The sequence below is a fragment of the Protopterus annectens genome, chromosome 1.part2 (assembly GCF_019279795.1).
Source record: "Protopterus annectens isolate FY-2018-M chromosome 1.part2, PAN1.0, whole genome shotgun sequence".
NCBI classification, from domain to species: domain Eukaryota; kingdom Metazoa; phylum Chordata; order Ceratodontiformes; family Protopteridae; genus Protopterus; species Protopterus annectens.
In genome coordinates this window covers 454,675,351-454,688,469 of record NC_056727.1, presented here as the reverse complement: position 1 = coordinate 454,688,469, position 13,119 = coordinate 454,675,351, and the positions used below count along the sequence as shown (strand labels likewise).

General features: G+C 41.4%; 1 protein-coding gene across 7 annotated transcripts in view; it reads left to right on the top strand.

The window, feature by feature from the left end:
• The window catches only part of RIN2 (Ras and Rab interactor 2), a 491,380-nt gene that overhangs the window by 361,784 nt on the left and 116,477 nt on the right, over positions 1 to 13,119 (top strand). For all 7 annotated transcript variants that reach the window (XM_044057036.1, XM_044057028.1, XM_044057062.1 and 4 more), the window contains exon 7: positions 5,804 to 6,916. In XM_044057036.1, the coding sequence (XP_043912971.1) occupies positions 5,804 to 6,916 (1,113 nt within the window). The remainder of the gene's footprint in view (positions 1 to 5,803; positions 6,917 to 13,119) is intronic.

Sequence of the window (13,119 nt, the reverse complement as noted above, 5' to 3'; positions counted from 1 at the left end):
GAAATTGACTACCCACTGTCAGGCGCCTGCTACCTTGCCTCAGCCTCAAATGCTTAAAATGGTGGAAGACCTTATTAAGCTGATCAGGGGAAGCCAAGCTAACCCCTCAAAAAGGAAAAGAGATCTGTCCCCAGTAGTTTTGTCTGAACAAGAGTCAGATGAATCTGATGCATCTGACTATGAAGACATGCAACCCCTCTCCACTTATGAGGATTCTGATACAGAGGAATCCATACCTTCAGCCTCTCCCCCCAGAGGATTTTTCCTTTGGGAAAACCCTGCATACTTTAAGGGAGCATTTCCAATGGGGGAGTCAGGACTACCCTCAGTCTAAAAAGAGACTCAGGGAATTCCTAGGTCTTCCACAACACTGACCCTTGGCCATCCCCCCAGTCCTGGATGTGGTGGATGATGTTTTCCTTGAATCCAGCTTGACTCCTGATGCCCTACCTACTGCTACCAGAAAACCAGACAGGTACTACAGAGTCCCTGACTCACACAAATATCCTTTTAAAAATCCAACAGCTGATCCTGAGGTCATTTCTCAAGGGCCAAAAGGGATTAAAGCAACCTCTGCTAAGAATCCCACACCCTCAGACAGGGATTCCCGAGCATTGGACAGATAGGGTAAAAAAAGTATACACCTCAGCTACTCTTGCTATCAGGGCACTAAATTGTCAGTTCCGTATGCTTAAATGTCAGCAACATACCTTGGAACTCCTTAAACAAAAAATGTCTTCCTTTCCTGTTTGGGCAGAATGTAAAGATTTACAAGACTTAATGCATTCTGCAAGTCAATAACTAAACACACTTTGCACTGTGGTTTTGACGCCCTAGAAGCTTCTTGCAGGGCAGCAGTCACTGGATCTGTCATTAGAAGACATGCATGGCTTAAGGAACAACCCCTGCCAGACCATGTCAAATCTAAATTGTTGGATGCCCCCTTGCACAAAGATAACTTATTTGGCACTAAGGCAGAAGAGGTCTTAAAAAAGGTGGAAGAAAAAGCAAAATCTGTGCAAACAGTTAAATATTTCTTACAGGTCCAGCCCCCTAGGTTCAGCAGGCATTTTCCCTCCAAGCACTGGTCCTTTCCTGCTCTGGGTAAACAGGCCCACCCTAGGTCCCGTGGAAACAGCCCCCCCCCCCCCCCCAGACAGCAGCCCCAGGGAATGCAGAGATCTAAGCAGTGGACTACCTCCACTTCAAAACCAGGGAGTTCTAAGCCACCCTCTTATGGTAAGAACTCACAATGACTCACAACCGACGCAGAAATTCACCTCCTGCCAACCTCCCCTCTGCCCACCTTCACTTACCCCTAGGAGGAAAACTCTCCTTTCACTCAAGCATCTGGGCCACCATTACCAAGGACCAGTGGGTTCTGAACATTGTGTTTCAGGGATACAAATTCTCCTTCCACACCCTTCCAACCCCAAAAGGGTTCTGAGATCTACCACCAAATCAGTGGGAAGAGGCTCAAAAGCAAATCCATTCCCTGCTCCCTTTGAGGGCAGTAGAGCACGTTCCTGCAGAACAGATGGGCCAAGGCTTCTACTCCAGACTTTTTCTGGTGCCCAGAAAAGATGGCACCTGGCTCCCCATCCTCGATCTATCCATTCTAAACACCTTCCTGGTGATCCCAAAATTCAAAATGCTCACTCTCCAGCAGCTTCTACCCATGCTGTCCAAAGATGCGTGTCTAGCTACCCTGGATCTAAAAGAGGCCTACCTCCACAGGGAATCTTGCAGGAAATATCTCCAATTCAGGGCAGGATCGCAACACTTTCAGTTCTCTGCGCTTCCCTTTGGCTTATCTACTGCTCCCAGAGTTTTCACAAAATGCCTGGCTCCTGCCATTGCCTTTTGCAGACAAAGAAATATTCAGATTTACCCCTACTGACTGCCTTATTCATGCAGACAGCCAGGAAAAGCTGCTCAAGCACCTGGCCTTTGTAAAGACCCTACTAACCTCCCTAGGGTACACAGTCAATGAAAATAAATCAAAACAGGTGCCTACCCAAAGGATATTCTTCCTGGGAGCAAGTCTGGAGGCAGCATCCAAGATGGCATACCTTACACCAAAGAAACAAATTTTCCTGACAGCCTACTTCTCTCAACTGGCCACCAGGCCCCAGCTTTCTGCAAGGAAAATCCTGCAAGCTCTGGGATTCATGGCATCTTGCATACTCCTCATTCCATATGCCAGACTGCATATGATGAAACTTCAATGGTACCTAAAGTGCCTTTGGTGTCAACACTCTTAAGATCTGGAAACTCTTCTGCCTATTATTCCTTGCCTCAGAAAGGAATTTCTTTGGTGGGCAACAGCGTACTCCCACAACAGGGGACTGCCCTTCTCCACGCTCTCTGCTGGTCAGACCCTCACCAAAGATGCATCAGACTATGCTTGGGGTGTACACCTGGACAGCAGGTGCATACAGGGCCAATGGAGTCCACAGCAAATCCCCTTGCACATCAGTCAAAAGGAGATGATGGCTGTGCAGCAGGCATTGATAGCTTTCAAACCCCTTCTCTCTCCAGGGGTTCTCCTGATCAAAACAAACTATCAGCCAGCAGGGAGGGACTCACTCCTACCCTCTATGCAGGCTGGCCATGACCCTTTGGCTCACAGCCTCTTCCATGCAACTACACCTGTTAGCACAATACCTACCAGGCTCTCTCAAATCCCTGTAAGACTAATTAAGCAGAAACCTTCTGGACCCACACGAGTGGCAGCTCAACAGAAGTACCTTCACCCTAAAAACTTAGAAATGGGGAACCCCGAAGGTCGTCCTCTTTGCCTCCCACACCAACCATCAGCTCAGCAAATTCTGCACCAGGGAGTATCACTGCATGGCTTGGAAAGTGGATGTCCTGTCCTTCCCATGGGTCAACCTCTCAGTCTATCCTCTCGGTCTATGCCTTTCCTCCCCTACCTCTCATCCCCAGGGTACTGCTCAAAATAAGGGAGGAAAAACCAAGGACCATTCTTATAGCTGCAGACTGGCCCCAGCAACACTGGAGCCCCTTGCTGCGCAGCCTGTCCCCGCTGCCTCCATGGCATCTTCCTCATATTCCAAACCTCCTAACCCAGAGGGAAGGGGAATTCATGCATCCCCAATTGCAGACACTCAGTTTGGCAGCTTGGCTTATTCCCTAACCCCGAACCAGTCTGCCATCCTCAGTAAACTGGTTCTGGATGTTATCCTTGAGGGCAGACACCCTAGCACCAGAAAGTCTTATGCAGATAAATGGAAAAGGTTCTGCATCTGGATCCAGGCTAAGGGGCCAATATGGCACAGCCCTCCATCTCTCACATCCTGGATTACTTAGCTGACCTACTACACAGTGGTCTCTCTTTCTCCTCTATAAAAATTCATGTCTGTGCTATTTCTGCTCATTTTCTGACTGAGCAGCCCCTTTTTCTCACACTCTTTGATCAGACAGTTCCTCAGAGGGGCTAGCAACTTGAGGCCCCCCTAGAAGGGCACCAACACCAGCTTGGGACCTTAACTTTGTCTTGGAAAAGCTCACCCTGCCTCCTTTCGAACCAGCTTCTTATGCAGAGCTAAAAATTCTCTCCTCGAAGACAGCATTCCTTCTGGCCATCACTTCAATCAGAAGAGTCTCTGAACTGCAAGCACTCATGGCTGTGGAAGCCTTCATCATCTTCCATGCAGACTGGGTTTCCCTCAGAACTAACCCATCCTTCATGCCCAAGGTGGTGTCCATTGTGGCTCTCAACTAATCCATTCATTTGCCCACCTTCTTTCCTAATCCCCAGAAAAAGGGGGGAAGGATTCTTCACTCTCTAGATGTGCAAAGACAGCTCAGATACTATCTGGACAGGACTAAATCCTTCAGAAAGTCTGATAAGTTGCTGGTTAGCTTTGCTACAGGGACAGAAGGCAAAGCCATCTCCAAACAAACCATTTCCAAGTGGATAGCACACTGCATCCATTTCTGCTACAAACAGCATGGTAAGCCTCCCCCCAAGGGGGTCAGGACACACTCCACCAGAGCAGCCTCCACCTCTGTAGCTTTCCTCAGAGGAGTCCCCACCAGGGACATCCTGGAGGCTGCCACCTGGACATCTGTTCACAGTTTTACCAAGCATTACCACCCGCCTCTCTTCTCCAAATCCAAGGCAGGGTTTGCCTCTACAGTCTTGCAGGGTATCCTAGCCAGCCCCTAGCTACCTTGATTGCTTCCACCATTTCCTCAGCGTTGGGAATCAATCCAAATGTGATGACTGCAACAGTGAAACATGAACATAGTACAGTTGTGTACACACCATAAATGTAGATGTTTGAGTGTATTCACTGTTGCAGTCCTGGTTTCCCCCCCTCTAGCCCCCTTTTTTCTCTTTCTCCTTTTGTTACCATTCTTCCTTGTTGTTCTCCTTTCCTTACAAGGGACAAATTGGTATTTATTTTCCACTAGTGAGGTTCTTCCACCAGAACCTGGCCTCCTACTTTGGGGGTTCCTGACAGGTTAGCACAAAAAAAACTGATGTAATGGCATCGGCTGCCTTACTTTATACCACTGACGACCTGACGTCAGTCCTCAAGCGACAGCAACCGACGCAGAAATTCCAAGTCTCTGGTATTCGGGCCGGCCAAGGGCTACCCTGGCAGGGATAACCCAAATGTGATGACTGCAACAGTGAATACACTCAAACATCTACATTTATGGTAAGTGTACACAACTGTACTTTCTTGTCTCTGGTTGGTGCTACAGTCATATGACATGTGAGCACAAGCAGGGTTTTATGATGGCATGTACCATCCATCAGTTGACAGGTTTAACAGGGCTGTGATCTTGGCACTGGTGCTGCCCTGTTATGCAGGTGCCCAAGTGTAGATAAAAGATCTTCATGCACTATAGGGAAACAGAGGAAAACATGTGCATTCCTCTTCTTTCAGTAAAATAATATGTACAGTTTCCAGGCTGTGAATGGGTGACAAAATGTGTAATAAATGTGTGTGGGTGAAGGCATAGAAATTAGCCAGTACCACACATTTTCACATCAGTACCAGTCTAATAAGTGTTGTATGTATAAAGTTCTTGTTCTTTGCTCAGAAACCAAACGTTCTACGTGCAGCTTGTGATTGGAGCTCTGCTTTTTAGATATACACATCTGAATTTACTAGCCAAGTACTGCCTTCCACAGCACGTGCATATCATGTGTTGTCACCAAAGAGACAGTAACTATGTGCATCAGTAAATTTGGTTTAGGGAAGTTATCAGAACTGGACATGGTAATGCAGTATTTCACAAGCTGCCATCTGTGCTAGTGGTGTAGGAGTTGAGTAAACTCTGGGCTGGTTACATGGGTTGCTGACCTTTGTGGGTGAGTGTAGCATCTTGTGGTTTTGCAGTAGCTGAGAAAGTGATTTATGTGCTTTTGCACTGTTTGTGTGTGTGTGTGTACATATAGAACAAAATTCAGATTGCCAGACTTAAAAGCTTCATGTATTTCAGTCACAAGAATAAACTTTCTGTCAGAACAAAGAAGATGCAAGTTTTTATTTATGCAATATGATGTGAAAACATAATTTTGCATCTGTGTAATCTTACCTGGCTTTCTTAGGAGTTTTAGTATAATAAGTAAGACATGATTATAAATAACACCAGACTAGCTAGTTTCTTTCATTTCTAACTGGTTACATCATGGTATGTTTTACACGTGTACTTGCAACAGATATTTTACTGTGAGTCAGGGGAACTGATAAAAAAAGAAAAAAAAAACAATATAACAACTGTCAGTAAGGCTTTTATTTTTGTTTTTGTTCTTTTGCAGAGTTTTGGAGCTCACCAACCAATTATAGAAGCAAAACTAATCTGTATTCTCTTGGATGTGTCCCTTCTGACTCTGTGGGTATGGTTTCAGGACATCTGTCTGCCATAAACGGAGTACATTCTCTAAGAACTCGTACGCCTTCAGAACTGGAGTGTAGCCAGACCAATGGGGCATTGTGCTTTATAAATCCTCTCTTCCTAGAAGTGCATAGTCAGGATATTAGTGGAAATGTGAAAAAACAAGGTTCAAGAAATGAAGAAAGCAGTAATACTGGGATACCTCGATCACCCCCTCCTAGACCCCCACCACCTTCTTTAAACAGCGGCTTACAGCTTCAGGACAGCAAGAAAGAAGAAAGTATACCAGAGAGAGGCATCCTTCCTAAGCAGGGCAGTTTAAGCATGCCTGTAAAGAAACCTGCCCCTATACCTCCACCTCGTCGTCCCCGTGCAAAAACTGACAGCTGTAGAGAAGAAGTAAGTAACTTGAGAACTTCAGAAGAAGCCAGCTCTAATTACACATCCCTGCCAGTAACTGCTGAAAATCAAGGCGTTGCTGCAAAAGAACAAACTTTAGTCAGCAAGGGTTTAACTACAAACTCTGTGTCAGTCATGCAAGAAAATGGAAGAGGAGAGAGATTAAGCAACATGAGCATTTCAACTTCATCTTCTGACTCTCTGGATTTTGACCGTAGTGGAAGTTTATTTAACCATGAGGTGGACACAAACAGTAGCCAGGAAGAAATTGAAGAAGAAAGTGACCAGGAGAGCATGGCACCCCCCTTGAAAACAAAGAAAAGAAGTAGTTCTTTTGTCATTCCCCAGATTGTCAAAACCCAGTTTCGTAAAGTGAGTGTTGTCTTCAGTACCTTCATGACGCCTGAGAAAAGGATGGTAAAGAAGATCACTGAACTGTCACGGGACAAGCGCACTTACTTTGGCTGCCTTGTGCAGGATTATATAAGCTTTCTTCAAGAAAACAAGGAATGCCATGTATCCAGCAATGACATGTTGCAGACAATTAGGCAGTTTATGACACAGGTGAAGAACTACTTGGCCCAGAGTTCAGAACTAGATCCCCCAATTGAGTCATTAATCCCAGAAGATCAAATAGGTAAGGACATACTTTTTGTTTATGAAGGTTGTTAAATATACATGAGTTCATTAACAAGTCAAGCAGAGTAAAAGGCAGTGTTTTTGTCGGCAGTTGCCTCATTTGTGTGCTTTCAATGTATTCTTGACTATTAAACTTGCATATATTCAAGCAAGATGTATGTATGTATATATATATATATATATATATATATATATATATATATATATATATATGTGTGTGTGTGTGTTTCTGCTTTTATTGTGTTTGTTAAAATAACTGAAAAAAACAAACATTTCACTGAATGCTTTCGATATGTAAATCATTTGGAATTTTGTATTTTTTTCTGCAAGGAATGTAATGTTTACTATGCTTAATTTCCTCTTAGAAAAAAAGCATACTAACACATATTTTCTAATTCTGTTTATTACATAAAAGCATGACAAGGGAAATGGACAGTAAAGCAGATTACTTGTGCATGATACCCATTTGCAAAAAATCCACTGTTAACTTGCCCTGTTTGGGTGCCATATGCCAGCAAGAGTTGTAAGTGCTTGCTGTACCCTTGATAAGGGAAAGTAGACATTATTTCCATGATGGTGTTTCTGTCTAGCTGTTTTAAAGTACATTGCAGTCTCTAATGGAGCATTCCCCCAAGTAAATACACTTTTTTCATAATTTCATGAATAAATGGAATAATATTTTGTTTCTAACACCCAAGTGTAGAAATGTGTTTTGGTAGTTTGCAGCAGATTTACACAGTGTACATAAGCATGTGCTTAAATAGGGAGTAGTACATTTAGAGACCAATCACACTGTGCATCTGTTTAAGATAAACTTCTGGGGGTGGTCTGGTACTGGATAGAAGAATGTGAAATTACTTGCTGCCGGGCTAGTGTAGCACTTTTCTGTTTTCTTGTACTGTTGCTTTGTTACCAAAGAAAATAGAAATAAATCTAGAATTTTGGCAGGCTACATGCAACACTGAATACAGATTTAAAATTAAAATTTCAGTTTATAAAAATGTTATTGAAAAATAACATGCTGACCAGTAACAGGCAAAATATGATTATTTAGGTTTAGATTTATAGTCTTGTATATTTTATGTTTAGTAAAGAGTTACTTTGCCCTTCTGTTACTTTGATCAGTGGGTTTATTTACATTAAGTTGCCATACAACTAGTTATAGGTTGTACATATACATTATCGAACCATGCTTCCAGAACAACAAAAATAATTTCTATTTGTAACATAAAGGAGTAGAGCTTTTTCACATTTCTGGCCTCAGCTGTAAAATGAAGGACACCGATTGTTAGCATTGTTAGTATGTCCTTGTGTCACTATCCAGTTGTTTACATCAAAAGTAAATAAGTAATATTTTCCTTGTTTTGGGGATGTATGGAACTCAGCCCATGTGTTTTCCCATCAGCCGTTTCGCTCCTGTTCTTTTTTGGATTGGTAACTGGCAAGCAGGCTAAGTGACAGTACTGAACATTCTTGCCTTATGTTACAGTATGTCATGCCAGACATTTCTGGAAGGGAAGGAAGCAGTTCAGTAAAGGTTTGTACGTTGTGTTTCTTTTGTGCAGTAAATGCCAAGCCACTGTGTTTGTTTTGTTAATGGGTAACCCTGTGGTCTGAGGAAAAAAAAAAAACTTGAGCCCTTTTGTTAAACAAGTCATGGCAAATACCTGACTGCTGGCTGACATAGGTGTCAGAGCTGCTTGTAATTTGAATTCCTGAATCTTTTTGTGAAAATGAAGTTACCATACTTCTATCATGTTTATTCAACTGAGCACACTTGCACACTGCCCATTTTGGCTCCAAGTTTAGAATGCGTTTTTGAATGTACCACAGTTGTACATAGATGTTCTAGAGTGGCAACATCACATTACTTAACTTTCTCACATTCACATGCTAAAGTGAGCGAGTTGTTTTCTTTTGCACTCCATCCCCACCCTAGTATGTACAAGTACTTGAAGTATTGATGTGTAGTGAGGGATACCAAACCTCTGCTATATTTACATAAAGGCAAGCAGTTCAATTTCCTTTCCTAGTTCAGATTTTGACTTTAAGAATGGAGTGGGATAGAAATTGAGCATTTATTCTTTGCGTGCGCAAACAGCCTGCCCAGTCAGAACAGCGGTAAGATTAATGGCTGACTGTGTTTAGGTTTAGAAGGGAAACTGGAGTAGTGAGGAGTGTAAATAGACAGCACACAGAAGGCACATCTTATTGGAACAGAAAGACAAAGGTGGTTGTCACCTGCCCGCTGGGTTTAGGCAATGGGGAACATATCCAGCTCCAACAGTGTGAGCATGCAACCTTATACTTTCTCTGCAATTACCACCTTGAGGGCACACAGTCCAAAATGTGGTTCCCAAGGATTCACCAGATGTGGCTATGTTTGTGTGTAATAATGACAAACATGCAAACCAGATTAAAAGAATGCAGCACCATGTTGACGCAAAACAGCTGCACTGGTATGCACATAGAGTCTGACAACAAACCCCTTTCTGCCTTGAGTACATTGACACTCTTCATTTAACATGTCAGATACAAGCTTGCTATGTATGCTTTAGTGGGATGTTTGGATCATCTCCTTCGGCCAGACTGCAAGTGGGCAGAGACGAACTATGCAATGTTTAGGGAGAATCAGAAAGGTAGCTGGGAAGGCCTGAATGAAACACTTAATAATGTAATGTATTGTCAGCATTCAAATGTAGGCATCTGGTCCCATGTAGCGCCTAACTTGACGGCTTTTAGGTTTTAGGTTGCAGTGTTTCCACATTTATATATTTCTTAAGACTTTTCTGGCAGTTACTTTTTCATTTTACTGTAAAGTCTACTAAGAGCTCTGTATAACTCCTGTATGTTTAAATCATTTTCAAGTAAAGTATGCAGTTTGTAGATCTAGGAGATGTGGTTCCACTTTTTTGTATGTGGAGCTTTTCTCCCCAGGCCTCCGGTGAAAAGGGCACCCCAGTTGGACTTTTCTGGTAATTAAATGCAAAATAAATAAAAATATTTTTGATATGGCATTTTGAATGGTAATTAGACTATATTGTGATATAATTCTGTTAATGAACTTTTTTCCTGCTTTTCAAGTTAAAAAGATCAGCTGGCCCAACACTGTCACTTGCAATTGTTGAAGTATACCATATATTTGTGGGAATGTGTAGTTTAACTTTTATTTATTCACTTAGCTGTTCTTCATCTGTTGTATGGATTTAAAAATGTGTTTGCAGAAAGGGAAGCTTTGTTTAGCCACCCAGCACTGTAAATATTGGCATTATTGTCACTGATGGTGTGACACCCAGAATCCATGTACAAAATGGGGAAAAACGGGGTTGATGCCAACGCTGATTGTCTGATTAGTTAAGTATGGCCCTCATTTAGACCACTGGCAGTAAAACCGATTTGTTGATTTACAAGAGTGTGGACAGGCATATGTCAGATAAACCACTATATGTGTTTTAGGGGAATCATTTCTGTATTTTGTGCAGCAAAATATTCTAGAACTGATTTAATTTATTTTATTTTATTTGTCCTTTGATAACCGGGAAAGTCCAGCCAAGTCAATGGACCATTTTCAACAGAAGCCCAGGGAGAAAAGTTCCACAACAGATTCAAAAACATGTAAAAAGGTGTTAAGGAATTATATTCGAGGGGAAGAAAAAGCCCCAAAACAGATTAAATATTTCACGATGAGTTTGGGATAAAGACACAAAAACAAACATAAAAACATTTTACAGTAGCTGATAAGTAGCTATTTACTCTGGGAGAAAGTCCCCACAACAGATCAAAACACAAACAGATTGAAATACGTTTACACAAATATCATTAGGATAAATTGCTATCAGGAATGCAATATGTACTGCAAGCATACCTCTCAACTTCTTAGACCAAGAAATCTGGGCAAAGCTATATATAAAAGTAGGACAAAGTCACAAAAATAGGGACAGTTTTTAAATATTGTTCTTACATACTTTGAAAGTTAACAGGTTTTGCATTAACATGAATTTTCTGAAGGGTATGCAGTCTGAAACTCAAATGTCTGTCATTATTTTCTAACTTCAACCTTTAATGATTTGCCACTAGTTTGCCTGAAAACTGCAATTTTATGAAAAACAGACCAAAAATATGAGGCAAAAATCTGTACAGTTGAGAGGTATGGCTGCAAGTAGAAAGGCACACACTGCAGAAGTGGATAGGTTGTGTTGAGTAAACTAATGCATAGTCATTCAAAATATTGACTATATTTCAGTAATGCATGGAGGTAAAAACTAATGGTGTATCCTGCTGCCAAAATAGTCAAAGGAATATAATAGAATGAGATGTGGAGGAGTAATGACTAGGAGGGAAAATTAAGGACATGTAGAGAGAGTTGATTATAGTTAGAGAGACAAGGATGTTATGGAAGGACACGAGAGAGGAAAATAAATAGTGTTGGCTGAAGACGTAGAAGTCCATACAGTAGTAGTATGATATTAAATAAAGTGAGAGCTTCTTTTGATGTTAGGCTATTACTGCTTGCTAAGGTATGGAGGTGCTAGTGAAGTCAAGAGTGAGAAAGCTATAGTTATAGTGAGCAAATGGTCATGCATCTGTTTTTAAGGTTGTGCATGTACAGTTCCAGATTCCAGATATTAAAAGTTGCATATTTATAATGTTCTATATTATTAAATTACAAGGTTTGCTAAACAGATTTTTTTTTTTAGAATGGCAGGCTACATTTTTTTTTCCAGTTTTGAAAAGATGTACTGCTTAGGAACATGCACTGTATGGGGTAGAGGTGGGGAGGAAGTATATCTTGAAAGTTTGTGTACAGTTTCAAAAATCCTGGCTACACCTTTGTTGACAAATGCTGTCTTGGTTTCTGTCACTGAGTACAAAAGTTTAGATGGCTGTAATCAGGTGTGTGTGTGTCTTCTGGTTGTACTAGATTAGGTAATGCTCCTTTCCATGTCTTAGTGAGTGCTCTGCTAGCTAGTAGTATAAGCAGCAGTAGTAGTGTAAGCTTGTGTTTCATCTTAGCGTCATGGTTCTATTCTGTTCAGCATGGTGGAATCTGAGGTGTCAGTGGTGCTGAACTTATGGTACTGAAAAGCCATGTATGTTTTGTTGCAGTTTGCATTTCCATTGATGTTCTTATGGATGTGTACAGTATGGTGTCATCATGTGAACAGCGCATTGTCTGCAAGTATTGTGATCTTTATCTGCAAGAGTGATATTTACTGAAACTGGTACCTGAAATGGTAAACAGCAGAGAAGTCCGATATATTTTATGTTCCCATCTTTACAAGATACAGAAATGGGAGTGAGATAGTTACCCATAGATTAAATTTGTACAACAGAATGAGTAACCCTTATGTACACTACGGTTGTAACTGTTTAAACATAAAATTAGATGTTCTTTGCATAGCAGTTGTGCTTCAGTCAGGTTTGCCCTGTTTTGGCCACTTTTTTATTACTTTCATTATGACAGCTTGTACAACATACTTCATAAGTGTGGATTTACATCCCTCATATGTTGGATGTGTGGGAGACCTTTATACTACAGCACATGCATATACCATGGAGGCATGCACACTATGTAGAAAACAGATGTGAACCTATTCAGCTGCCCATTGTGTGTCTACATTGAGTAGTAGCTAACTGCTAAATTTTTGTAAAGAAGCAAATTAAACTATAGTGGTAGCATGTGTTCTAGGATTTAAGATTTGAGGTATGACTCCAGCGTATCTGGAGAGCTTAATAGGTGAGATTTTAAGTGTATTTTGAGAAAAATATTGAGTTTGCCAACTGGATACCTGATTATGGAAATCAGGCACTTTCTCTGAAGACCTCATTTGGTAATATTTAGGCTTTCATATTGCAGTTCTATAGTGAGTCAGCTTGTGCTGATATACTTTACTGCTGAGTGTGGAAGGTTCCTAACATATTTTCTAACTAGCAACCCATCTGGATAGGAGATAGGAATCAGGGTAAGGAAATCTGTAGGGAGCAAGGTAAACTTAACATCTTCTGTTTGCACTTGACCACTGTTGAGGTTATATAATTATGTATTGGTGACATTTACTGCAAACAGTGTAGCATTAATTATTTTTTTCACACTGTAAGGACTTAACTTCTTAAAAATGCTATGAAATGTGTTTCCAGATGTGAACTGGTAGCAAGCATAGACCAGATAACTTTTTCAGGCAGCACACTAGCAGGACCTGT